The following is a 25,996-nucleotide window of genomic DNA, read 5'->3' as shown; positions in this document are numbered from 1 at the left end:
CTATCATTTCCAAGTTCCTGTGTGCCCCTTTGACACTTAATCCCTCCACTCCTCTAGCAGCAACCACTGTTCCCATTTTTATAACCAGACATTAGTTTTGTCTGCTTTTGGACTATATATAAATGGAATCATACAGTGATTGTGGCTTCTTTCATAATGTTTCTGAGATTTATCCATGTTGTTGTGTCAGTAGTTTGTTCATTTTTATTGTTGCATAGTATTCCACTGTGTGGATATACCATAATTTGTTTATCCATTCACATGTTGATGGCCATGTGTTCTGTTTCCAGTTTTTGTGGACATAGATGTTCATTACTCTTGGATAAATATTTAGGAGTGGAATTCTTGGCTCAGAGGAGAGCCCCTAATAGGTTTTGGTATTTTCTATTTTGTACAGTTTAAAAATATTTAGGTTATAATAATAAATTACTTGATACCTGGAAGAGATAAACCTTGGTATAGTAAAATAAACTTTAAAAAATTACATCATAATATTTTATCTTTAAGAGTATTTTCAAAAGTACCTTGTTCAGCTGTATTTTAATGGAAATAGTATGTGGTTTGTGGGCAAAGAGGCTACTTTTGGATTGGCTTTATAAACCTGTACCAGTAGAAATGAATCACTTCTTTTTTTTTTTTTTTTTTTTTTTTTTTTGTTTTGTTTGTTTTTTCAACGTTTATTTATTTTTGGGACAGAGAGAGACAAAGCATGAACGGGGGAGGGGCAGAGAGAGAGGGAGACACAGAATCGGAAACAGGCTCCAGGCTCTGAGCCATCAGCCCAGAGCCTGACGCGGGGCTCGAACTCATGGTCCGTGAGATCGTGACCTGGCTGAAGTCGGCCGCTTAACCGACTGCGCCACCCAGGCGCCCCATGAATCACTTCTTTATTTGATAATAACAGCCTGAATTTTAAATTCAAAAATAATTTGACAATAAAGCTGATGAAAATAGAATTGGATGGGGCGCCTGGGTGGCTCAGTCGGTTAAGTGTCTGACTTCAGCTCAGGTCACAATCTCACGGTCCGTGAGTTCGAGCCCCGTGCCGGGCTCTGGGCTGATGGCTCAGAGCCTGGAGCCTGCTTCCGATTCTGTGTCTCCCTCTCTCTCTGCCCCTCCCCCATTCATGCTCTGTCTCTCTCTGTCTCAAAAATAAATAAACGTTAAAAAAATTTTTTTTAAAAAGAAAATAGAATTGGAAGCACTTGATTTAATAAGGATGGGTTTTTATTTTTGTTTTTATTATTTATTGATTAAAAAAAATTTTTTTTAACGTTTATTTATTTTTGAGACAGAGACAAAGCATGAACGGGGGAGGGTCAGTGAGAGGGAGACACAGAATCTGAAACAGGCTCCAGGCTCTGAGCTGTCAGCACAGAGCCCAACGTGGGGCTTGAACTCACGGACCATGAGATCATGACCTGAGCCGAAGTTGGCCGCTTAACCGACTGAGCCACCCAGGCGCCCCCCCCCTTTTTTTTTTAAATTTTTTTTAACGTTTATTTTTGAGACAGAGACAAAGCATGAACTATTATTTATTTATTTAAAGTTTAGTTAGTTATTTTGACAGAGGCAGAGATAGCACGAGGCGGGGAGGGACAGAGAGAGAGAGAGAGAGAGCGTGGGGGAGAGAGAATCCCAAGCCAGCCCATGCTGACAGTGCAGAGCCCTACACAGGGCTTGAACCCAGGAACTGTGAGATCATAACATGAGCCAGAACCGAGTCCAATGCTTAGTCGACAGAGCCACTGAGGTGCCCCTCTTCTTCTTAATTGCAACCTTTGGAATTGATGCAGTATTTGCATATAAAAACTATTTTCAGGTTTTTGATAAGAAAATTTCTATCAGTTTGTCTGTGAGGCGTATTATCCTTGTATGGCAAATCATGGATTCACCAGGGCTAGCTCTCCAGAGGTTAATTAATAGTGCCTCTAAGTGGTTCCTCTTCCCTAATGTCTTTCCTTCATTAGTTACCCCCTTAAAAAAATTTAAGTATGCATTTATGTTTTAAATTTACAAAGCTAGAGAATCTGTATAATGTGTATTTTTTTTTTTTAAGTTTATTTATTTTGAGAAACAGTGCGAGTGGGGGAGAGGGGCAGAGAGAAACCATACCCAGCAGTTTCCCTGCTGCCAGTGCAGAGCCCGATGCAGGGCTCAAACCCACGAAGCTGTGAGATCATGGCCTGAGCTGAAACGAAGATTCAGATGCTTAATCGACTGAGCCACCCAGTCACCTTCAGTGTAATCTGTATCTTAAAGACAGGGTCATAGAGACCTAAGCATGATTATGGCCATTTTGTATACTTCTGCCCTGTGTTCTTACGTATTTTTGCATGTATTTCCAGGGAAAGCAGGATCATGGTTTTTTGATTTAGAACCTGCCATGGATGCTTTGGTGTTAGTTTTTTGTGAAATTTCACTTTAGGTGGCAGTAAACATTTTCAGAAGGATGTGTCATACTGATTTATTGCTGACAAGTTTATGGGTCAGCTCAGCACTGCTGAGCTCTACTACTTTCATCCTTCCGCCTAAGCCAAGCTGTCTTATGGCATGGCACTCTCACTTCTGCTCTCATTACATAAGCCAAAACTAGTCTCATGCCTGAGCCTGATGTCAAGAGTGAAGAAACATATTCCACCTAAAACAGAATGAACTGCAAAGTCACATGAGAAATGGCATGGATGTGGGGAATAGTGAAGAATTAGGGCCAATTATACAGTCGATTACGTATAGAATGTTAAAAACATGCATATGTAGAGCAGAGAGTATGAAGTGCCTACCTAGCTAAACGGTTACAAGCACATGGTCAATCTTTCTTCATATATATTTACTTAGTGCCTCACAGAGTTACATACATATTCTCTATTTTGTATGTTAAGATTGATCAGTTGATTCAGGTATTGCCAACATAACCATTTATTATCAAGTTTCTCATGAATCTTTCACCTAATGATTTTAATAACCAATGCCTAGTTTAGTGCTTGTCATAGATCTGCTGTAAAGAACCAGTTTTTAAATTTTCAGCCCACTGATGCTAATGCAATAAATTTATAGACATGAAATTTAAAAATCTAAGACATAATACATAAAGACCCCCAATTTTTATTGTAGACTCAGCAGAAATAAAATTATTTTGTCAACTTGTTATATAAGTATATGAATGTTTATGTAGAACTTACGTACCTTTTGTTAATGTACCTTTGGTCACAATTTCAGATCAGAACTGGTCCTTTGGTGAACCACAATAGCTTAGATCCTTTAGGATTGTAAAATGGTGATATTCTAATTCTGCTATAAAGAACTCTGTCTCATGAACTATATGGTTACTTGGTAGAGTTCCTACTGGAAAAGCAGAATGCATGCTTGATTCCTTCCCATTACTTTGACCAAATTTATTAATAGTTTTTTCAAGTTTTATTATTTGCAATAAAGTGTAGTTCAGGCACATATTAGAGTAGAAAGGGCTACATATAGAAGGGAGATTGTGTTTATGAAGTAGAGTAGAAGCATCTTGAAAAATGGACCATGTGCTAAACACCTGTGAAATTGTGACATCTCCTCAAACTTCGCATTTTTTTCCTTAAAAAGTGTATTGATTCTTTCTAAGCTAAAATTCTTTTTTTTTTTTTTAATGTTTATTTATTTTTGAGAGCGAGAGAGTGACAGAGCATGAGTAGGGGAGGGACACAGAGAGAGAGAGAGAGAGAGAGAGAGAGAGAGAGAGAGAGAGAGAGAGAGACAGACACAGAACCTGAAGCAGACTCCAGTTAGAGCTGTCAGCACAGAACCCGACACTGGGCTTGAACTAACGAACCGGGAGATCATGACCTGAGCCAAACAAAGTCAGACACTTAATTGATTGAGCCATCCAGGTGCCTCCCTAAGCTAAAATTCTCAAAGGTATTTTAGGAGTAATAATTATGTGGGAGACAAAATTGAATCTCTTCAGGAACTCAGTATGAAGAGATAGCTTTTTGATTATCTTTCATCTGTAAATAAAAAGTGTTATCCTAAGGTCATCAGAAAAGAGGCAGTGAAGTTTGGGGATAAATCTGTATTATTTCTTATTTTTTTAATGTTTATTTTCGAGAGAGTATGAGTGGGGGAGGGGCAGAGAGCAAGTGAGACACAGAATTTGAAGCAGGCCCCAGGCCCCAAGCTATCCTCACAGAGCCTAGAACGGCGAGATCATGACCTAGGCCAAAGTTGGATTCTTAACCAGCTAAGGCACCCAGGTGTCACTATTATTTCTATTTCTTTGTTTGTCTTTGCAAAGAACCTTTGGTGCTTGTTTATGTGCTCACATATGCTCACACCTGAAATCACTTTCAAAAGAGGTACTTTTTGTTAGAATAATTGATCTGAGTCACAATAAGAATGCAGAATCAGTAGAGAAAACTAAGGGATAATACAAAGAAAACAATGTATGAGGAGGGTGAGCAGAGATAAACACAGTTCAGAACTTTTCCTTTCAATATTTTAATAGTATGAGAACAGTTGTTACTGAATGTTGTCTGTGTATGTGTATACACTGCTAACTTTTAGAATGAGGTTGATTTGAGCTGATTCACAGTGGCTTAGATTTACCTAGAGATAACCTTGTTTGTTTCTTAGTTGGTTAATGTTTGCCATTGAATGGAAAAACTGTAATACAACTTTAAAGGATTTAAAAATCATGAGGTAAATAATAATACATTCTGATTTCCCCAACAGTGCAAGTTTTATTTAATTTAGAACTGGTTATGTAAGTATAGTTTATCCATCAGGTAACCTTGCCATAGGTTTCTGAAAAGACCTCTTTTAGGATAATTGAAATCCAAGAGGAAAATAATTAATAATTTCAAAGAGTTTAAACACTGGTATTAGAAATTATAATGTTGGACTAAATTTTTATTTCCCTGCAAGTTAGATGACACAGAGCATATAGACTTGTGGTTTTATTTTCTTACTCAGTGTTCATATGTATAAATTAAATCCATTAGATCTGTATTTAGCTCATCTGAGAAGATGAACTTCCTCAACCACTCCTGTGGTTAAGGTTTATATATGGGAGTCTGATAGTGTTTAAGTGGATGCTGGAAGTAGTATTAGAGTCCAAGCTGACCTGCTTTTTATTTTTTAATTCATTGATTTTAGGTCGTTCATTCAGACTGTGTTCATTATATTTAGCAGTCGTGCCCTTGAACTTGAAAGGAGTTGTTGGCACCATAAATACAGGTTAGAAGAGGATTTGCAATGATTTTGAAGGATCCAGAGACATAGTTGGTTATTCAAAAGAAGATGAAGTTCGGGTCAGAAGTACAAATTGATTCAGTAAAGGAGAAAAAAATAAAAATATGGAGATGGTGGTGGCTTGGTCCTATCTAACATGTAGAAATAAAGTAGGAGTGATGAATATACCTAGTAAGTGCTTGAAATTTCATTAGGGAAAAGAATTTTCTCAATGTATGAAATCATTAGCAAACTAAGAGTAGTAAAATGCTAACACAAAAAGTTTATGTCACTAGGGCCTTGTATTTTCCAGACCTGTTGAACACTGAAAACTTAAAAAACGTAGTAATTTATTGAGGGAATTCCAATAGAAGCTTATAGGTTACATAGATTAAAGGAGATAGAGAAAAATGAACTCCAGTGAACTAGTGATCATAATTTTTGTTCACAATGTTTAATGCCTACACATGTGAAATTCTAAGATAAATAAAACAAAGTCAGTAATCATAACTTAAACAACATGAAGCAATTGAAGATGGGTAAGCATTGCATGTACAACTAAATGTATATGCGGTATTGTATATTATTGTATTGGGATGTCTCAGGACTTGTAGATTTTTCTCAGGTGTAAAGCCATTTCCTGAGGGCATTTTATACATTTGTTACTTAAAATGAACTGCATAACTATCACTTGTATTCAGTAATGGCACCTAGAACTTTTTATATATGTCATTAGAGATTTATTTAGAGAGGCTTTTTTGAGAATCATAATAGCACTTACACACAGATAAAAATATATGTATATGAAATAAATTACTTTTAGTATTGCTAAACTTTCTTCGTGTTCAGTCTGACTCTTCTAAGAAATTACTTTTTGACTTGAGTTGTCCAGGAATTGTTTTTCCGCACATCTTCCACGACATCAAGAATTTTGATAATTCACCATTTCTTGAGAGTGCTCAGTTACTTCTGGGTTTTTTTTCAAGGCCATTGACAACTCATTCTGCAAGTTTTAATGCTAGTACTTCCTTGATCTTATCAGAAGATGTCAATGGAAGTTTTTCAGATAATGACCAGGACTCAGTCCTTATTCAAATGGTCTTTAAATGTTTTGCTGACTGAAATGTTAAGGGGTTGAACTTGTCCAAAGATACTATGAGGAGTAATAAGCCACTGCACTTTCCAGGGGTCTTACTCAAGTGTTTGTAGAAAACATAGAAAAATGATGTACTTGGTGAATTACCTAAAGCTCCAGACTGTCTATCCTAGATGAATTTCAGCCAAGCTCAGCTGTATTTCTTTTGCTGAATCCTTGGGGCATCTTTCTGCTCTGAAGGAAATTTTCTAAGAGACTCCAGGGAATCTCTTTCCCTTAAGGGATTTTATGTCAAGTTGTACATAACTATGACCATGGCAGTGACAGCTGTGTCATTGAGCTAATGTAAAACTTAAGATATTGTGTGATTTTTTTGAGCTGTCTGGCTTCTTTCATTTGGCATGTCTGAGATTGATTTATCCATGTTGGGATTTTTCGGCCAGAGAAGACATGGTATAGCACTCTGTGGGACCATAGAGAGTTTAAATAGCAGTTTAGGCTTAAAGAGTAGGTCATGGCCTTCCTTGTAGGGCTTGGAAGGTATTTTGGACTTAATTGAACTTTATTCTAAGGGAAAGTCACTATAGGATATTAAACAGGGGGAGAAGGACTTAAATCACAGTTTTTTTCGTTTTAAGCACACAGGCTTGTTAATCACCTGATCAAAGTCAGTGTCACCAGTAATGAAACAAAATGACATTGTGTCCTTGCCACCGTGTTCTGTCAAGAAGAGGCATGATTACATCACCAGTGTGAGATTGTTGCCAGAAAAATGTTTATCTGGGATCTAATCATAAGGCAACAAGTAGATCCTGCTTGAGGCGTGTTCTGCAAAAAGCTGGTCTGAACTTTTAAAAAATGTCACTGTCATAAAAGATCATAAAAAGATGAATAAATCTAGATTAAAGGAGACAGTGACATGACAATGTGAGTTCAAAGTGTGTGGCTTTAGATGGGGTTCTGGAATTAAAAACAAAAAGCCATACAGGACATTATTTGGTGACATTTGGGGAAATTTGTGTGTAGATACTATCAGTGTTAAATTTCTTGGGTGTGATAATATATTGTAGTTAGGTAGGAGAATGTCCCTGTTTGTAGGAAGTACATTCTGAAAAGGTTTTTTGGGGAGAAAAATATCTATAATTGTTTTCTAGTAGTTCAGGGAAAGAAGTATATATAGATAGGAATAATGCAAATGTGACAAATGTTACTAATTGTTGAATTTAGGTGGAGAGTGCTGTTTCACTGTGCCATAGTTTTGGTTTGTTTTTTCTTAAGTTTATCTTACTCCCAGTATGGGGCTTGAACTCATGACCCCAAGATCAAGAGTTGCATGCTCCTTTGACTGAGCTGGCCAGGCACCCTTGTGCCATATTTTCATCCTTTCTGTAGGTTTAAAGTTTTTTGGGGGGGGAAAAAAAACAAACAGACAAAAAGGAGGGTTGAACAAGCATATGATAAGGTCAAGAGATAGAGGGTCTCTGATTTAACCCTTTAGTTGTAGGATCAGACTTTATTCAGTGTTGTATGTGAGGTGATGGTTTCTTATGAAAAACCTTCAGTTAATTCTGTTGACATTTCTTTAAAAAAAATTTTTTTTTTACATTTATTTATTTTTGATAGAGACAGAGCACAAGTGGGGGAGGGGCAGAGAGAGAAGGAGACACAGAATCCGAAGCAGGCTCCAGGCTCCGACTTGTCAGTGCAGAGCCCGACGTGGGGCTCAAACTCACAAACCGTGAGATCATTACCTGAGCCGAAGTCGGACACTTAACTGACTGAGCCACCCAAGTGCCCCTGTTGACGTTTCTAAAGTACCTAAGGTGTTGGATAATTTTATGAAGATGTACACTTTTTCCAGAGTATAGGTGTAGTGAGATTAAAAAAGTAAATATGTTCAAACTTCCAGTAGCCTTTTGGTAATGAAAGGATTATTCTGGGTAGTTGAATATCCCAGATGACTAAAATGTGTGTGTGTGTGTGGGGGGGGTGTTCAAAATATCTTTAACCCTAAAACTTTTATTTTGGCAACTGAAGGCTCCTAAAATGTCTTTTTTTTTCTTTTTTTTTTTTCGAGAGTGAGAGTGCGTGCACAAGTCAGGGAGGGTCAGAGAGAGAGAGAGAGAGAGAGAGAGAGAGAGAGAGAAAATCTGAAGCAGACTCCAGGCTCCAAGCTGTCAGCATAGAGCCCAATGTGGGGCTCAAACTCAAGAACTGTGAGGTCATGACCTCAGCTGAGGTTGGATGCTTAACTGACTGAGCCACCCAGGTGCCCCCTAAAATGTCTTTTTTGAAGGACAACTACCTGAATAACTTTAGTACTGATGAAATCCAGTTTTCAAAATCATTTATGTGGTATAATACTACTTTTCTCAGATACCAGTGGAACATTATTTCATTCATGAAAGCAATCTTTCTAAAGTAATAAAGCTTACTTCCTTTAAGTACCAAAATAATAAAAAATAAAATGAAGGTAGTCTTCCAAAAGTACGATGCATATTTAAAAAAACATTTTTTTCTTTTAATGTTTATTTATTTTTGAGACAGAGAGAGAGGGAGACACAGAATCTGAAACAGGCTTCAGGCTCCGAGCTGTCAGCACAGAGCCCGACACGGGGCTGAAACTCACAGACTGCGAGATCATGACCTAAGCCCAAGTCGGAAGCTTAACCGACTGAGCCACCCAGGCACCCCAAATACAATGCATATTTACCCACTTTCCTTCTGTAGTGCTGATTGTTTTGGGGTTTGAAAAGGCCTACATTTACATCCTGCTTTTGCCATTTTTTCCCTACGCAACTGACATAGTATCTGAGTCTCCTTCTTCCATCTGTAAAATAGAAACACATACCATTATGAATAAGAAAACATGTAAAGCACATGAAATACTAGGTGTGAAGTAAATGCTAGTTCTCTTTTATTAAAAAAAATCTTTTTATTGTAAAATAAAACATGGGCACAGAAAACTACACACAACAAATGTATAGTTGGATGAATTATAAATTGTGTGCTTTTTTATTCAAAATATTGAAAGTTTTTTTTCTTTAAAGTCCTATAATTTTGTTAAGCATATGTGTTGGTACAGAGCGGATTAGCATGGGTCCTGTGCAAGGATGACATAAAAATATATAAGGTGTTCCATATTTTTCCACTTGCAATGATGTGGACGGAGCTAGAGAGTATTATGCTAACCAAAATAAACAGGAAAGACAAATACTGTATGTTTTCACTCATATATGGAATTTAAGGAATAAAACGACCAAAGAGGAAAAAAAAGAGAGGCAAACCGAGAGACAGACTCTTAACTACAGAGAACAAACAGATGGTTACCAGTGGGGAGGTAGGCGGGGGGATGGGTGAAATAGGTGATAGGGATTAAGGAGTGCACTTATGATAATAAGCACTGTGTATTGTATGGAAGTGTTGAATCACTATATTGTACACCTGAAGCGAATGTTACATGGTATGTTAACTGGAATTTAAATTTAAAAAGTATGTGTTGAGATTGGTCATTCTGGTTTCAAAGTCTAATTTTGAGTCGTGTTCTTTTATGCCTTGTATAATTTTCTTAATATTTTTTAGTTCATTTAGGGGTGCCTGGGTAACTCAGTTAAGCTTCCAACTTTGGCTCAGGTCATGATCTCATGGTTTGTGAGTTCGAGCCCGGCATCTGCCTTTCTGCTGTCAGGCGGAGCCCGCCTCAGATCATCTGTCTGTCTGTCTCTCTCTTTCTGCCCCTCCCCCACTCTCTTCTTTCTTTCTCTCTCAAAAGTTAACAAACATTTTTTAAAAATTAAAATGGTACTTTCCAGTTTTGATCTGTTTCTCTTTTCAGCTTGCTCTTGTAGGGATGTTGTTTTATTCCTTACTCTCTTTTTTACTTTTAGTAATTTTGTATGGGATTTGACTTGTGTAATTTCTTTTTCTCTTTTATATGAATTTAATTTTCCTGAGTTTTTTAGATGGAATCTTGGTTCATAAAACTTTCGTAACTTTAGGGGCGCCTGGGTGGCTCAGTCGGTTAAGCGTCCGACTTCAGCTCAGGTCACGATCTCACTGTCCGCGAGTTCGAGCCCCGCGTCGGGCTTCTGGGCTGATGGCTCAGAGCCTGGAGCCTGCTTCTGATTCTGTGTCTCCCTCTCTCTCTGCCCCTCCCCCGTTCATGCTCTGTCTCTCTATGTCTCAAAAATAAATAAACGTTAAAAAAAAATTAAAAAAAAAAACTTTCGTAACTTTATAGGGCTCTTCTGTTAAAATTGTGGCAGATTGTTTTCTCAGGATTCCTTGCTCTGATCCTCCCCGCCCCCCCCCCCCCCCCCACTGTAGTTTGGCCCTTCTATTTTCCTTCCTCCTTGCCCTTGTCCTGCTTAATTTTGATTCTGCTGCCAGCAGTTGCTCCTCGTTTGTGAGCCTTGTCCTACAAGGGAGCCCTGGCCCGCTAGTTTATAAGGTTCATGGGTATTAAATTCCTTCCACCCGTTTAAGCCTTACCTTGGGTCTCCTACTACCCATGCACTATTGGATGGAGTTCTCACACCTCCCAGTGCAGCTGCTGTTCTTGAATTGGCCTGTGCTTTCTAACTAATATCTGTTGATTGTTTTTGGAATTGTCCTATTCTCAAGTTCTTCACTGAAGCTAGGTTGTTTCCCACATAAATGTTTAACACCAGAGTTTATGACTATTGTAGTTTGTTCCCACAAGCTTGTATTTTGGGATTCTTAGGAGAATATCTTGTCATTTACTGTTTCGTTTTGCTATCTAGTTGTTCAGTGATACGTGGGAATTCAGGAAGATACAAAAATGATACCATCTCTACCTTATGAGAATCTCTAGATTCTTTTGTCTTATTGTTAAATTAGGGTACTGATATGATTTGTTTTTTCCCTTAGTATTATTGATGTTTTAAAAAATGTCATCATGATAAGATAAAATGATAGACATCAGGTGAGTTGAGAGGGGTGTTAACCTTTCAGGCTTTTGTATTTACTTAATAGATTTTACAAATAGGTATAATAAAGTTCTCTGTTGTGTAGTGTTGAATTCCATTTGTCTCTACTTGATGTGACTGACAACTTCTTTTCTCATTAGGGTCCTTTTTCTAATCTGTTAAGTTTGGAAGTTTAATTATCAAACTTTTCAACTTTGTGTGAAGTAGCAGTAAATAGAGTCAAGGTTTTGAGGGAAAGGAACTTTTGCTTTCATTACTGGTGATCTTTTTGCTTTTCCCTGAGTTGTTGAAGATTTGTGCTGGATGTAGGCACGTTGATAGCCGAGGTAGAGATGAGGCAAGGATTCAGTATTTCCTCAGTGACCTCTGATGTCATGTGATTAAACATTTTCAAAAGTTGATGAGGAAACAGTGTACATTTTTCTTTTAAATTAGTTGATTTAAAGAAGTACAGATAGTCCTCACTGTATAATAGTAAAACGACCATAAAAATGATTGTGCAGGGGCGCCTGGGTGGTTCAGTTGGTTAAGCGGCCGACTTCGGCCCAGGTCATGATCTCGCGGTCCGTGAGTTTGAGCCCCGCATCGGGCTCTGTACTGACAGCTCAGAGCCTGGAGCCTGTTTCAGATTCTGTGTCTCCCTCTCTCTGACCCTCCCCCGTTCATGCTTTGTCTCTCTCTGTCTCAAAAATAAATAAACGCTAAAAAAAAAAAAAAAAAGATTGTGCAAACTGAAATCATGCAAAGCAATTTTAATCAATGGGAAGATTACAGTGGTTTTATGACCTTTAAAATCTTTTGTCAAAACATTAATTTTACGTTAATTATAGAAGTATAGAGAAATAAAATACTGAAATTGCCCTTTAAAATAACTTAAAGCATTAGACACAGTGAGACTTATGTTTTCTTTGTAAAATACTGATTAAGAGTAGTTTAAATATTGCTTCTCTTTGCATCTTTTCTGTGCCTTGGTGGCTTTTGACATTTTATCCTTTACACTTTGAAATGTCATGAAGTATCTCCAAGAGTTTCTTTAATGTGAAGTATTTTCCTTGGGTCACTTTCTCTGGTACATTGTCATCCTTTTCAGCATAGTCACTTTCCTCATTGATGATGGTAAGTTTACCTTCACCAAGTTCTTCTGGCTGCACATCTAGCCAAGAGGCACACAAACCACAGCAGTGTCAACAGCGTCATGGCCAGCAATTTCTTCCACAGCTTCATTTACACTGTATTCATATTTCACTTCTAGTGTCACTTTTCATTTCTTTGCTGCACTTTCTTTTTTTTTTTAAATGTTTATTTATTTATTTTGAGGGGGGAGGAAGGGCAGAGAGAGAAGGAGAGAAGAAAGAGAGAATCGAAAGCAGGCTCTGCACTGCCAACGTGGAGCCTGATTGCAGGGCTTGAACGCATGAACTTTGAGGTCATGATCTGAGCTGAAACCAAAAATCGGACCCTTACCTGACTGGGCCACCCAGGTGCCCCTGCTGCACTTTCATCTTTATTGGTTGGTTCCCTCTTTGGATTTTCCATAGGAGTAAAATGTTATGTGGATTTATCACTGGGCAACAAGGAGGTAACACAGCTGTACTCTAGCTTTTTTGTTTTGCAGTGACCAGTTGCCAATAAACTTTGAAAGAAAGGACATATCAGTCACTCGTCATAATGTTTGTTATTTATGTGAAAATTTGTGGATTGAAGAGCTGGTAACGAAGTTTGTACTTTGTGTAATTACAGTTAATATATGGTAACTGAAATTTGAGCCATGTTGTGGCTCAGACTGGTGTTAGTTAACTGAACTAACAACACAAACAGTGGTGACTGAAATTTGTGCGTGTCAGAATCATGCAAAGCGAGAACTCTGCCTGCAGTGTAAAAAAACAGGTTAGTACTTGGATTTGGTAAAAAATTATGACCGTGATAAAGGGACCGAAATCTGAGAAATTTACACAATAACCAAGAGGTCATTCAAAAACACTTTCTATTCTTGACAAAATTAGGTAGAGAGGGGGAGAGAGGATCTGAAGTGGACTCTGTGCTGACAGCATGTGTTCCACTGCGGGGCTCAAACTCAAACTGTGAGATCATGACCTCAGCCGAAGTTGGATGCTGAGCCAACTGAACCACTCAGGCGCCCCAATTGAGATTAAGGAATTTTAGACAAATAATTAAAAACAATTTTTTTAAATGTTTGTTTATATTTGAGAGAGGGAGGAGAGAGAGAGAGGGAAAGAGAGCGTGAGCGTGTGCAAGCATGAGTAGGGAGGGGCAGAGAGAGGCAGACTCACAGGACCTGAAGCAGGCTCTGTGCTGACGCAGTCAGCCCGTTTGGGGCTTGAACCCACAAACGGTGAGATCATGACCTGAGCTGAAGTCCAGCGCTCAACCGACTGAGCCACCCAGGCGCGCCATTAAGACAAATGCCTTAAAGAGTAGTGTGTACGCACCTGTGTGTGTATAGTCTTAAGGGCAAAGATCTAAAAGGAAGAAGTTTTAGCATTTCTTTCACTCTGGTATATTCTATAAACTTCTTTCTGTGATCTGATTTTTCTACATTGTTCAGTATTCGTATGATTAAAATATTCATTGTTTAGATCTGAATAATCCTTTCTGGCCTGTGGTTTGGTCCTTCTCGCAAATCCTTTGTAGATGGCTGTGATTGTTGCTTTTTTCATTACTGCATCAGAAGTGTTTGTGAAGTTGTGAGGTCTGCATTTATTTTTTCACATAAATGGAGAGGGAAGAGGGATGGAAAGGATTACAGAAGTGTCTGAAGGACTGGCTTATGCTTTTTTATGTGCACATTTTACAAGTGGAGGGGGAAAAACTCAGAAGTGTTTATTATAAGCCTTTATTTTTTTTTTTTATTTTTTTTTTCAACGTTTATTTATTTTTGGGACAGAGAGAGACAGAGCATGAACGAGGGAGGGGCAGAGAGAGAGGGAGACACAGAATCGGAAACAGGCTCCAGGCTCTGAGCCATCAGCCCAGAGCCTGACGCGGGGCTTGAACTCACGGACCTCGCGATCGTGACCTGGCTGAAGTCGGACGCTTAACCGACTGCGCCACCCAGGCGCCCCTATTACAAGCCTTTAAAACGTACTGAAGAGTTACAAGGAAAGAAAAATTTTATTATTTTTAAAGTTTATTTTTAAGAGAGCATGCAGGGGAGGGGCAGAGAGAGAGGAAGAGAGAGAGAACCCCAAGCAGGCTCTGCACTTTGAGCAGGGTGTGTTGCGGGGCTCGATCTCATGAACCATGAGATCATGAGCTGAGTTGAAATCAGAAGTTGGACCCTTAACCGACTCAGCCACCCAGGCACCACAGGAAAGAAAAATTTTAAATCACTTGTAGCTCATTACTCAGATACAACCTCTGTTAATATTTTTTGTATAAATCTGTCTATATTATGTCCATACGTCCTTTTTCATACATACACATACATTCTTTTACATGGTAAAATATTTTAAAATGGGATTATATATGCTTCCTACAAGTGGGTTTCCAGAGTACAAACACTTTTTAAAGTTTTTTCTTATGTTAATATACAAAACAGAATAGAGAATAGACTAAAATGAACACTGTGTACTTATCTTAACTTCAGTGATTTCATTGCATAGGCAGTCTTGTTTCATCCATACCCACCTACTCCTGCGTTATTTGAAGCCAGTTCCTGGTAACTATTTCAGCATATATAGTTAAAAATTTTACATTTTGCCAAATTGCTTTCAAGAAACGCGTTATCAACATATACTTGACGTAAGATTAAAAAATTAAAAAAAATATTTTAACGTTAAGGGTTAGATGCACATATATAGCATTTCCTTGGGTAATACAAAAATACTCTGATGAAGTGAGTTTGAGCATGCTAAACTCTGGCTGCAAACTTTCAGTTCCTCATCAGAAAATCCTTCATAGGAATGCTGTGACTGTTAGATAGGATGACCATATAATTATTTATTGTTCAAGCTAGGATGCTTTTGAGATTCAAAGGGGGCATTCTTAATAATAATGCCAGTGTAACAGGCATAAACCAGGACTATATTTTGGCACAACTGTTGTAGGCCCACCCTATTAGATAATACACTTAATACTTTTATGCATAAAGTGATTGTATCAGGTAGTCAATAAATGGTAGCTTTTATTAAAGTGTTTATGTATGCCCATGTATGGATATGTATAAAGATCTTCCATTAAAAATTTTTTTAATGTTATGTGAGAGAGAGAAAGAGTGAGTGAGTGAGTGAGTGTGTGTGTGTGTGTGTGTGTGTGTGTGTGTGAGAGAGAGAGAGCATGGGGGAGAGGCAAAAGTGCAGGAGACAGAATCTGAAGCAGGCTCCAGGCTCTGAGCTGTCAGCGCAGAGCCCAATGTGGAGCTTGATTGAACTCAAGAACCGTGAGATGACCTGAGCCAAAGTTGGACATTTAACCGACTGAGCCATTCAGGCGACCTGAAAAATCTTCCCTTTGAAAGAAGTGCTTTGAATTGGCAACTCAAAGTCCTAAGTTTTTTGTTTCTGTGTGTTTTTGGAGCTCATAGTGACCACTATTTTTTAAAATAGCTCTACTTTTCATAATTAAGCAGACATTTGTCTTAATATTTGCAGCTGGAGAATGCTGGAGGAGACCTTAAGGATGGCTGCCACCACTATGAAGGAGCTGTTGTCATTCTGGATGCTGGTGCCCAGTATGGGAAAGTCATAGACCGAAGAGTACGAGAACTGTTCGTGCAGTCGGAAATCTTCCCCTTGGAAACACCAGCATTTGCTATAAAAGAGCAAGGATTCCGGTAGACTTTTCACTTATGTTTTCTAAGGAGATTGAGCTTAGATTGTAGGAGATTTTTATTAATTTGCTTGGACAGTGAATTTTTTAAATGACTGTAAGACATGCAGTGGTTTTACAAGAAATTTTCCATGGTTCTGATTTAAAAAAAAGGAAATTTTATTTTTTGAAAAACCATATTCGTAGTTTATTTTTACTTATTTTTAATGTTTATTTTTGAGAGAGAGAGAGAGAGACAGTGCATAGGTAGGGGAGGGACAGACAGAAGGGGACAGAGGATCTGAAGCTGGCTGTGTGTTGACAGCAGAGAGCCTGATATGGGGCTCAGACTCACATACCAGGAGATCATGACCTGATACAAAGTTGGATGCTTTACCGACTAAGCCACCTAGACACCCCAATTTGTTTTTTTGTTTGTTTGTTTGTTTTTCAATTAAAAAGATTGACTTAATTTTAATTGCACCATTACAAGAACCTTTCATTTGAATATTTTATATTTTATAGGATTTTGGGGTCGTACTTGAATTTGGCTAATATGGTCATTCTTTCATTCATCCCAGAGCATTTGATCAAAGGAATATATACAGTGGCTAGAATACCTAAATGAGAAGAATTCTGTGTCCAGTGAGTCTCTTTTGCTTCCTATCCCAAGAGACTAAGTTTCTAAAATATGAAGATTTCTCAAGTCTAATATAAGGTCTAATTCAACAGCTTACATGCTCATAACTAGTCAAAATGACAACCAACTTCTATATAGTCTCTTCCTTTAACAATTTCTGGTTAATGCTATGCCTTTTCTCACGTAATTAATGTTTTTTCCTTACTAAGAGTGTTGCCAGAAGCAAGCAACTGCCATTTGTAACCTTGATAGGCTCTTAAACATTAATGCTATGTTTCCTCCAAATACAAGATGTTTAATTTTTCTTAAAAACATAATTTTTTTCCATTAGAGAAATGTTCAACTTTTAAAGACTTCGTAGACGTGTTTATCCTGTGAGTGTTGTTTCTGAAATAGAGTGAATTGGACATCAGAAAAGACAGGTTTAAATTTAACTGTGTACTAGTCTTAGAATACAGTTAAAAACAGTTCTGTCTTTTAAACTGTAGAATTTTTAGAGTAAGAAGAGACCCTTGAGTTTAATGCAATTGTCTCTGTTCGCCAGTGAGAACCAGTTTTAGGGAATCAAAAAATGGTGCGAGAATTCTGAATTCCTTCTGTCATATCTAAGCTCCTTCATTCCCCTCACCCAAACAAACAAACACTCTCCAGCAAACTAACCTTGGCTGAATATTTAAGAATAGGGTAGCCAAATACTTGGCAATAGAATGCTAACTGTTTTTCCTGCCCTCTCGCCACCATCATAAACAATTGCTAGGTCTTGCTTGTGTCTAGAGGTTCTTTCTGTATAGGAGTATAGGAACTATAGCACTGTGGCTTTGATTACTATAATCCTTTCTTCTGAGAGATCTATTTGATCACCCTTTTTGTAAAACATTAGTATTATGACAGGAAAGACCTCTTAACCTTGTTTTCCGAAGTTTGACCTGCTTGTTACATAAAATTGGTATCTGGAATGCCTTATGGCTTATTGGGTTTTGTAATTGCAAGTTAGTTTCAAAATAATTGCAGAATAGAAATAGAAGACTCAGAATGAGTGATTAGCTCTTCTTGAGAGTTACTGAGATAAGAATTTTCATAATTGGCTTAAGTACTCCTTGAGTTTCATCCTCGACTAAGTCCATTACCTTTTCTTTTTAATAGTATTAAGAATCTTACAGTCCTGGGGCACCTGGGTGGCTCCGTCAGTTAAGTGGCCAACTTTGGCTCATGAGTTTGAGCCCTGTGCTGGGCTCTGTGCTGACAGCTCAGAGCCTGGAGCCTGATTCAGATCCTGTGTCTCCCTGTCTCTCTGCCCCTCCCCCACTAACACACTGTCTCGCTTTCTTTCAAAAATAAATAAACATGAAAAAAAATTAAAATTAAAAAAAAAAAATCTTACAGTCCTGAGTTGTTTAGCAGATTATTGAAGGATGCTGGGCAGTCCCATGGTGGTTATGTTTTATAAAACTAAGTATAACATATTGCAGTTTTAGAGGTCTTGATTACTAAGTATATTTTATAGAATTCTAGCTTATGCATTAAAAAATTTTTTTTTAACGCTTAGTTTTGAGAGAGAGAGAGAGAGAGAATACAAGTAGGGAGGGGCAGAGAACAAGGGAGACACAGAATCTGAAGCAGACTCCAGGCTCCGAGCTGTCTGCATAGAGCCCAGTGCAGGACTCTGTGAGTTCATGACCAAACCGAAGTCGGACCGAACCAGGAGTTCATGACCTTAGCCGAAGACGGGTGCTTAACCGACTGAGTCACCCAAGTGCTCCTTTAGCAACTTATTATACAGTTAAATCTGTACTGGAGGTGCAGGTCTCTCTCTGATTCTGGTTATTTGTAGCCATGTGAGAGTGAAGGTCAGGTGCTGCCAGATCCCCCCCCCCCCCTTCCTAAAGAAAACCCAGAAATACAGATTTTTATGTAAAATTTTCAATATTAAAATGTTCTAAATTTTTGGAGTGAATTCTGAAGGCCAAATTGGATCTGTCAGTGGCCAGGTGAGAAGCATAGGCCTCAGTTTGCAGCCTTTTTCATAGTAACAGTTTGACTCCCAAGTTAACCTATAGAATGTTCTGTAAATTGTAATATAGTGAAGTTATCATATTGACCTGAGAGAATGCCATGTGGGCAAAAGTCATATGTTCCTTTTCTTGGGTCTTAGGTAAAACTGTTGGGAATGTTGGACAGGTTTTCAGCCAACATAGGTTATTATTCATATTCTGTCATCCTTTGATGTATCTTGCTTTGAGTCATCTAGGGTCTTTCTGTGATGTGCTTTACTCCTTGGGTCCCAGAAGATCTGTATTTTCTCTTTCTCCCTTTAGCATTTTCATTTACTTCCTTCATGAATGAAGAAGACAAAACAAATTCATGCTAAATTTTCACAGATACAAATATTAGTATTTATGTATTTGAAGTTCGTACTTATTAACAAGTGAATGTTGAAATGATAGATTTTAACACATTGCAGTAGAGTAAAAATGATTAAGCTGTGTAGGAGGCTGGATTTGCTATAATATACTGAAAACATAATATAATCCCTGAATCTGTATTGAGTCTCCCTCAGTGCTTCAAAGGAGAGAAAATATAGACTTTGTATAACAGGGGGCGCCTGGGTGGCTCAGTTGGTTGAGCGTCTGACTTGATTTTGGCTCAGGTCATGATCCCAGGGTTGTGGGATCGAGCCTGTCATCAGGCTCTGCACTGAGCCTGGAGCCTACTTGAGATTCTCTTTCTACCTCTGCCTCTCTCGTCCGCTCATGCACTTTCTCCCTCTCTCTCTCTCAAAAAAAAAAAAAAAAGAAAAGAAAAGAAAAAAATCAGCTGTTAGAGATTCTTCACTGACTCTCTTCCTTAAATCTACAGTGCTATTATCATCTCTGGAGGCCCTAATTCTGTGTATGCAGAAGATGCTCCCTGGTTTGATCCAGCAATATTCACGATTGGCAAGCCTGTTCTTGGAATTTGCTATGGCATGCAGGTACATCGGTGAATTTGCCTTAAGAATTGACTTAATTTTATCCTGTTTGTGACTCTTATTGTATTAGTATTTTCTGTCTTTAGAGTATGTAGGATATTTAGTTGTATGAGCTAATTTGTGCATATTACGAGGGTTTACAAATTGCTACAATAGCATGGCAGAATTGACCTGAGTGGAAATCTCTTTTCAGAAAAAAACAGCTATATTACTGCATATAACATAACACTATCCATTAAAAAAATAAACTTAGACATTCAGATTTACGTGTTACAGAAATAGTACACAGAGCTTCTATGTATTTTTACTCAATTCCCTTACTATTGACACTTTTAACCTTTGAGAGTAAGTTGCACACATGATGTCCTGTTACTTGTTGTATTTCCTAAGGGCTAGGGCTCTCTTCTGTGTAACCACAGTACAAATAATAAAATCCGTCAGTTAACATTGATTCACTTGTGCATCTAATCCACAGAGTGAATTTACGTTGCACTGTTTGTCTCATTAATGTCCCTTATAAGTCCTGGATCCAAACCAGGACCATGTATATTTAGTTGTCATGTTTCTTATTATCAGACACCTTTACTTTGGAACCATTCCTCAGCCTTTTCCTTCTCTTTCATGACCTTGACAGATTAAAAAAAAAAAAAAAGGATATTCCAGTTCTTTGTAGATGATGCTTCAATTTTGGTTTATTTGCTGTTTCTGCATTGTTAGATTTAGGTTATTATTTATTTATTTTCTTTGGCAGGAGTACCATAGAAGTGATGCCGTGCTCTTCTCAGAGTATCTAACTAGGAGGCACCCGATCGATGTCTGTGTGTACCATGACAGACAATGTTAATTTTGATTATTTTGTTAAGATGGTGTCTGCCAAGTGTCTCCACTGTGTTATTAATATACACCTTGGAATTGTATCAGAAACAAGAATAAATAGGGATTGAGGTCTAGACATAAGCTATTCTTTTATGAGTTAGGTGTTTAGAAATCTATTTTGGCTGCTTTGGTACTTCTTTGGTTACTTTATTTTTAGGTAGTATAGGTTTATTAGACTAGTAGAATGTGATTACTAAATAAGATGATGGAAGATAATGAACCAGAACCTGCTAAATTCTCACTTAGCAAAGAATGATTTGTTCAATACGGTCTATTTACTGACGAGGTGGGAATAGAAATAAATTAAGAAAAGTTATCCTGGGGCACCTGGGTGGCTCAGTCGGTTGTGTCCAACTTCTGCTCAGGTCATGATATCATGGTTTGTGAGTTCAAGCTCTGCATCAGGCTCTGTGCTGACAGCTCGGAGCCTGGAGCTTGCTTTGGATTCTGTGCCTCCCTCTCTCTCTGCCCCTCCCCTGCTTGTGCTCTCTCAAAAATAAATAAATGTCAAAAAAAATTTTTTTTTAAAAGTTATCCCTAGTGGTTGTAAGCAACTTGATTTTCTAATTGAGATAATTTTTAACAGTGTGTCTTACTTAACCATGTCATCTGAAAATTGAGTTAACTGGGAAAATATTCCTTGAGTAATAATTATTAATTGATATGTTACAGTATTTTGACTTTTCCAGTGTCAGAAGCAAGATACTTTTTTGTTAAACTCAGAATTCTCTGCTATGATAAGAATAGCCAAATAAATATGATGACTAGATTCACTTGCTTGTGAATTGTCTTCATCTCTTCCCTTTTGCCCACCTTAAGCGGAAGGGAGGACAGGGTCAGAATACAAGTGGAATTAATCTAATTGTGAGAGTTAATCCATTGATTAACCAAATGGAATTGGTGTTAATTCAGATACTGCTTTTTACTTCCCCATGATACTCTGTTCCTCCCTAATTGATTATCGAGAACTGCCTATTAATTTTTGATTACTTGTATGCGTAGCTTAATAATTAAGACAATGTGTTCTTTCTCCCAATGACCGAGTTGTTTTAAGTTTTTGGATTGAAGATAATTTGAAATTTTAGTAAGTGGGCAAAACAGAGGGAGTCATTTTTTTTTTAAAACAATCTGATTGGAACCTTTATGCTTTAATATGAATATTGTACAGAAGGAGGCTGTTTAAAAGGTAGAAAGTGAGCAGACCAGTCAGTATATTCTCTTTTAGCTATCTCTGGAGTATTCAGCAAAGTAAAAAAAATATAAATCAATGTTCACAAAATAAAAAAATATAAATCAGTGTGAATATATTCTAACTTGGATATAAATTAAAAAATAAACTATTAAAAAAAGTGAATGTTTCATTATCTCTATGCTTGATACAAGAGCAGAATATTAGGAATCATCGGTCTGTTAAACAGCTTTACCAGATTTCATTTCTTGCTAATTGTTGTTACAGTTTTCCACTTTGATTTAGAGGAAATACTGATCACTACAAATATGTGACATACAGAGTCCAAAGGCTATAATAGATATTTTCTTCTCTGTGCAACAAACATTTTCTAGTAAAAGGCTCTTTTTCCCGTTAATGTTCTCTGAAATGTCAAGTGGTGATTATGAATTTCACTTGGTTAATAACTTATTTTTAGATTTTCTTATGTAATATTCTAATAAATGCATTTTCTTAGAAGAGCCTGCATCTTGATTTAGTTGATATTTGGATGACTCTTTTTTTTTAAATATATCTTCGCTGTAGGATGTAATGTATTTACATCATGGATTTTCCATGCCAGAGTAGTCAGTATTAATCATACAGCACGACTTAAGTGTTTTTTAGTATATTGAGAGGTATTATAACATTCTGTAAGGAAGACTCTCATAGATACCTTTTTTAGGACCCACTTACAGTGAAATACATGTGGAAAATGTTGCTTTAATTTAAGCGCTAGTGACTGTTTCTTCCTCATGCCAGTCCCTCATATAACTGTGAGGCCTAGTTTTTCTGTTATTCATTAGGGATCTTTATTGTAGCCAGAGCCAGGCCTGCTCAGGTTAAATGTGTACGACAATCTGCCTTTATGTCCTCTGAACTTACATAGTAGGACAGTGGAATAGGCTGATCTTGGTCTTTAGACAAAAATCGTCTTTCCAGGGGAGCCTGGGTGGCGCAGTTGGTTAAGCGTCCGACTTCAGCCAGGTCACGATCTCGTGGCCCGTGAGTTCGAGCCCCGCATCGGGCTCTGGGCTGATGGCTCGGAGCCTGGAGCCTGTTTCCGATTCTGTGTCTCCCTCTCTCTCTGCCCCTCCCCCGTTCATGCTCTGTCTCTCTCTGTCCCAAAAATAAATAAACGTTGAAAAAAAAATTAAAAAAAAAAATCGTCTTTCCATAAAATACTGGTATAGATGGCACATCTAGCTAATAAGCGGTCTATAAAGGACTGACTGATATTTCTTAATGGCTATTAGTTGGGTAAGTTTAGCACCAAAGGTCTCACTCTGGGATGTACTTTTGCCCCCAACAGCATTCTGAAATTTTAGTAATTTCACTATTTTATGTACTATCTTTTCCCATTCTTGAGACTCTCTTGTCAGAGACTTTCTAATTGCTTTCTGGTAATTCTTTGCTTAAGAAGAAAAAAGTTAGTCCTGCTCATTGCTCCATTTATCTCTATTACTCTCCACTCAGCATAAGAAATAGAATATTAGTACAACTTTTGAAACTCTCTTTATACTTTTCTCCATTCATATTTTTTTCCTACCAGAGGCAGCACTTTTCCTGAATTTTATTATTCATTCTTTCTTTTCCTTACAGCTTTAGACATAAGCTTATATCCTTAAATAATGTTATTTAGGTTGCCCATTGATCTTTATATAAATGAAATTCTGCATGTTAATACATTTAATTGTAAGTTACTCATGTTCACTACTGAATTTTTTGTTTGAATAGCACAGATTAATTATACATTTCACTATTGGTATTGCTGGTCTTTTTCCAATTTTTTGCTATTACAGACAATACTGCCATGAATATTTTTGTACTTGTCTTTTGGCGTTCTGCATACTCTAACTTTTCTCTAGGGCAGCCATGAACTGAAATGCTGAATCTCAGCTTTACTAGTAATATTTCCCTCCAATTTACATTCTTGCAGCAGTATGTGAAAATTCCTTGTGCTCTATATTCCTGCCAAGCCTTAACATTGTCAGATTTCTTGTTTTATTTGCCAATCTGAAGAGGCATTAAATGGGATCACATTGTAGGCTTAATGTTCATTTTCCTTATTATTGTAAGATTTGTATGTTTATTTGCCAGTAGTGTCTGCTTTAGTGTAGAAGCATGTTAATGATTTTTGCCCATTTTTCTATTACAGTGTGTTATTTTACTGTGTTTGTATATGATGGATACTAAACATTAGCCAAATACATATAGCAGATACCTTCTAGATTGTGGCTTGCCTCTTCACTGTTGTAATTTCACTTGGTTTCTGTTTTTATCCTTTTTTTTTTTTCTCTTTCTTTCTTTCCTTTTTTTTTTGCATCCTGAGAAACATCTTTATTACAAGTGTTTGGTTTCTTTACACACTCCATGAGGTTTTGTCAAATTACTTCTATTAAAAGGGAGTATCCTTCCCTTTCTCTCTCCCAAACCTAACCCTTGTTGCAAAACTGGCAAGATAAGAGCTGATCTGATTGGGGCAGTAGATCTGGAGTACAGCATGAGTTTCTTTTGAGGCATTTATGACATTGGGGTTATGAGGAATCCATACTGAAAACCATTTCCTTAAGTCAGAATACTGAAACAAAAATTTAACAAGAAAACAAATTGTTTTATTATAGGTAAAGTTATCCCCCCTTCTCACAAACACAAGCTTAACTGATTGTCAGCTCTTTGCATTTTAACTTTAAGTAGTGTAGTCAGGAACGGTACCCCCCCCCCCCCCCCCAAGAAAAAAACCAAACAAACATGAAAGCCTTCTCAACAGGTAAGATAACTTCAAATTTTAGGGCAAGCCTTTGGCTTTGTAAAAGCATTTAATTTAGGTTTTGTGAACTTTTAATTTGTGTTGAGTTTGAACAGCTTTAGTTTTCTTGATCATTCAGCTGTCTTTTAATTAAGAACGGCAAATTAAAGGAGGTAGAGGTGCACAAGGTTCACTGAGTATATGAAAGACAGCATTTTCCATTCAGCAAATTTTAATGACTGCTTTGGGCCACATGCTTTGGTAGGCCTCTGGGACTGTGAAGAAATCTGAAGACGTGGGGAGAACACATGGTCTCATTGTTTTGGCAGTTACACTTGTTTGGCTGGAGTAGAGAAGTGGGGGTGGGGAAGAGAGGTGATACTAGACAGGGGCCATGTAATGAAAGCTTTTTGTGTAATATAAGCGACTTGGACTTTATCCTATAGACAGAGGGTCAGCAAACTGTGGCCTGCCTCCACATCTGGCCCATTGCCTCTTTTTGTATGACCTGCAAGCTAAGAATAGTTTCTGTGTTTTTATTTATTTTTTACTTTTATTTATGTGTTTATTTTAGCACAAGCCAGAGAGAGGGGCAGAATGAGAGAAAGAGCCTTAAGCAGGCTCCATGCTTAGCACAGAGCCCCAACCCCGGGGCCGATCTCATGACCCTGGGATCATGACCTGAGCTGAAATCAAGAGTTGGTTGCTCAGTCAACTGAGCCACCCTGGTGCCCCAGTTTTTATGGTTTCAAATACTTGGAATAAATTTTTTTAAACTGTGTGTTTTTTTTTTTTTTTAAATGTTTATTTATTTTGGGTGTGAGGGACAGAGAGTGGGAGAGAGAATCCCAAGCAGTCTCCATACTGTCAGCACAGAGCCCTACTTGCAGCTGTATCTCATGAACTGTGAGGTCATGACCTGAGCCAAAACTAAGAGTTGGATGCTTAACCAACTCAGCCACCCAGGTGTCCTGAAATAAAAATTTTTTTAGAGAATTACATTTTGTGATGTGAAAATTAAGTGAAGTTCAGATTTCAGTGTCCATAAATAAAGTTTTATTGGAACATAGCCCTATCCATTTCTTTAAGTGTTGTCTGTGGACAATACTTGTCTGTAGCTTTCATGCTATGGCAAGAATTGCATGGTTGCTTCAGAGGCAGTAGGGCCTGCAAAGACCAAAATACCTACTCTTTACAGGAAAAGTTTACCAACCCTGCTGTAGATGGTAGAGAGCCATTGAAGAAATTAATCATGGTCTAACACAATCATATTTATATTTTAGTAGCTGACATTGGTAGATCTCTAGAATATAGACTGGTTAGACTGTAGCAATGTTTCCTAAACTGTGTGGTAGTTAACGTACTGCAGAAAGTGTTTAATACCTGGGTTTTTAGTTAGGGAAATTTGGGCTAAATGGGTTAACAAGTTTTGTTTTGTTTTTTTCTCTCTTTTGGGCTTAACCCAAACCTTTATTGCAGGAAGTTTTATTTTGAATGTCTTCAGAGGAGAATGTAGAGGGCAGCATTTGC

The 25,996-nt window shown here is 37.7% G+C and overlaps 1 protein-coding gene and 1 non-coding gene across 3 annotated transcripts in view; both read left to right on the top strand.

Moving 5' to 3' along the window:
- Positions 1-25,996, top strand: part of GMPS (guanine monophosphate synthase) — a 79,737-nt gene that overhangs the window by 10,073 nt on the left and 43,668 nt on the right. For both annotated transcript variants that reach the window (XM_043595060.1, XM_043595059.1), the window contains exons 2-3: positions 15,870-16,051; positions 19,523-19,637. In XM_043595060.1, coding sequence (XP_043450995.1) covers positions 15,870-16,051; positions 19,523-19,637 — 297 coding nt within the window. The remainder of the gene's footprint in view (positions 1-15,869; positions 16,052-19,522; positions 19,638-25,996) is intronic.
- Positions 9,357-9,458, top strand: LOC122492491. Its single transcript, XR_006299670.1, has one exon. It is a non-coding gene; the product is annotated as a U6 spliceosomal RNA (small nuclear RNA).

This window comes from Prionailurus bengalensis, chromosome C2 (assembly GCF_016509475.1).
Source record: "Prionailurus bengalensis isolate Pbe53 chromosome C2, Fcat_Pben_1.1_paternal_pri, whole genome shotgun sequence".
In the NCBI taxonomy this organism is placed as follows: Eukaryota; Metazoa; Chordata; class Mammalia; order Carnivora; family Felidae; genus Prionailurus; species Prionailurus bengalensis.
Note: the sequence above shows the minus strand (reverse complement) of the source record. Positions and strands in the feature narration are given on the sequence as shown.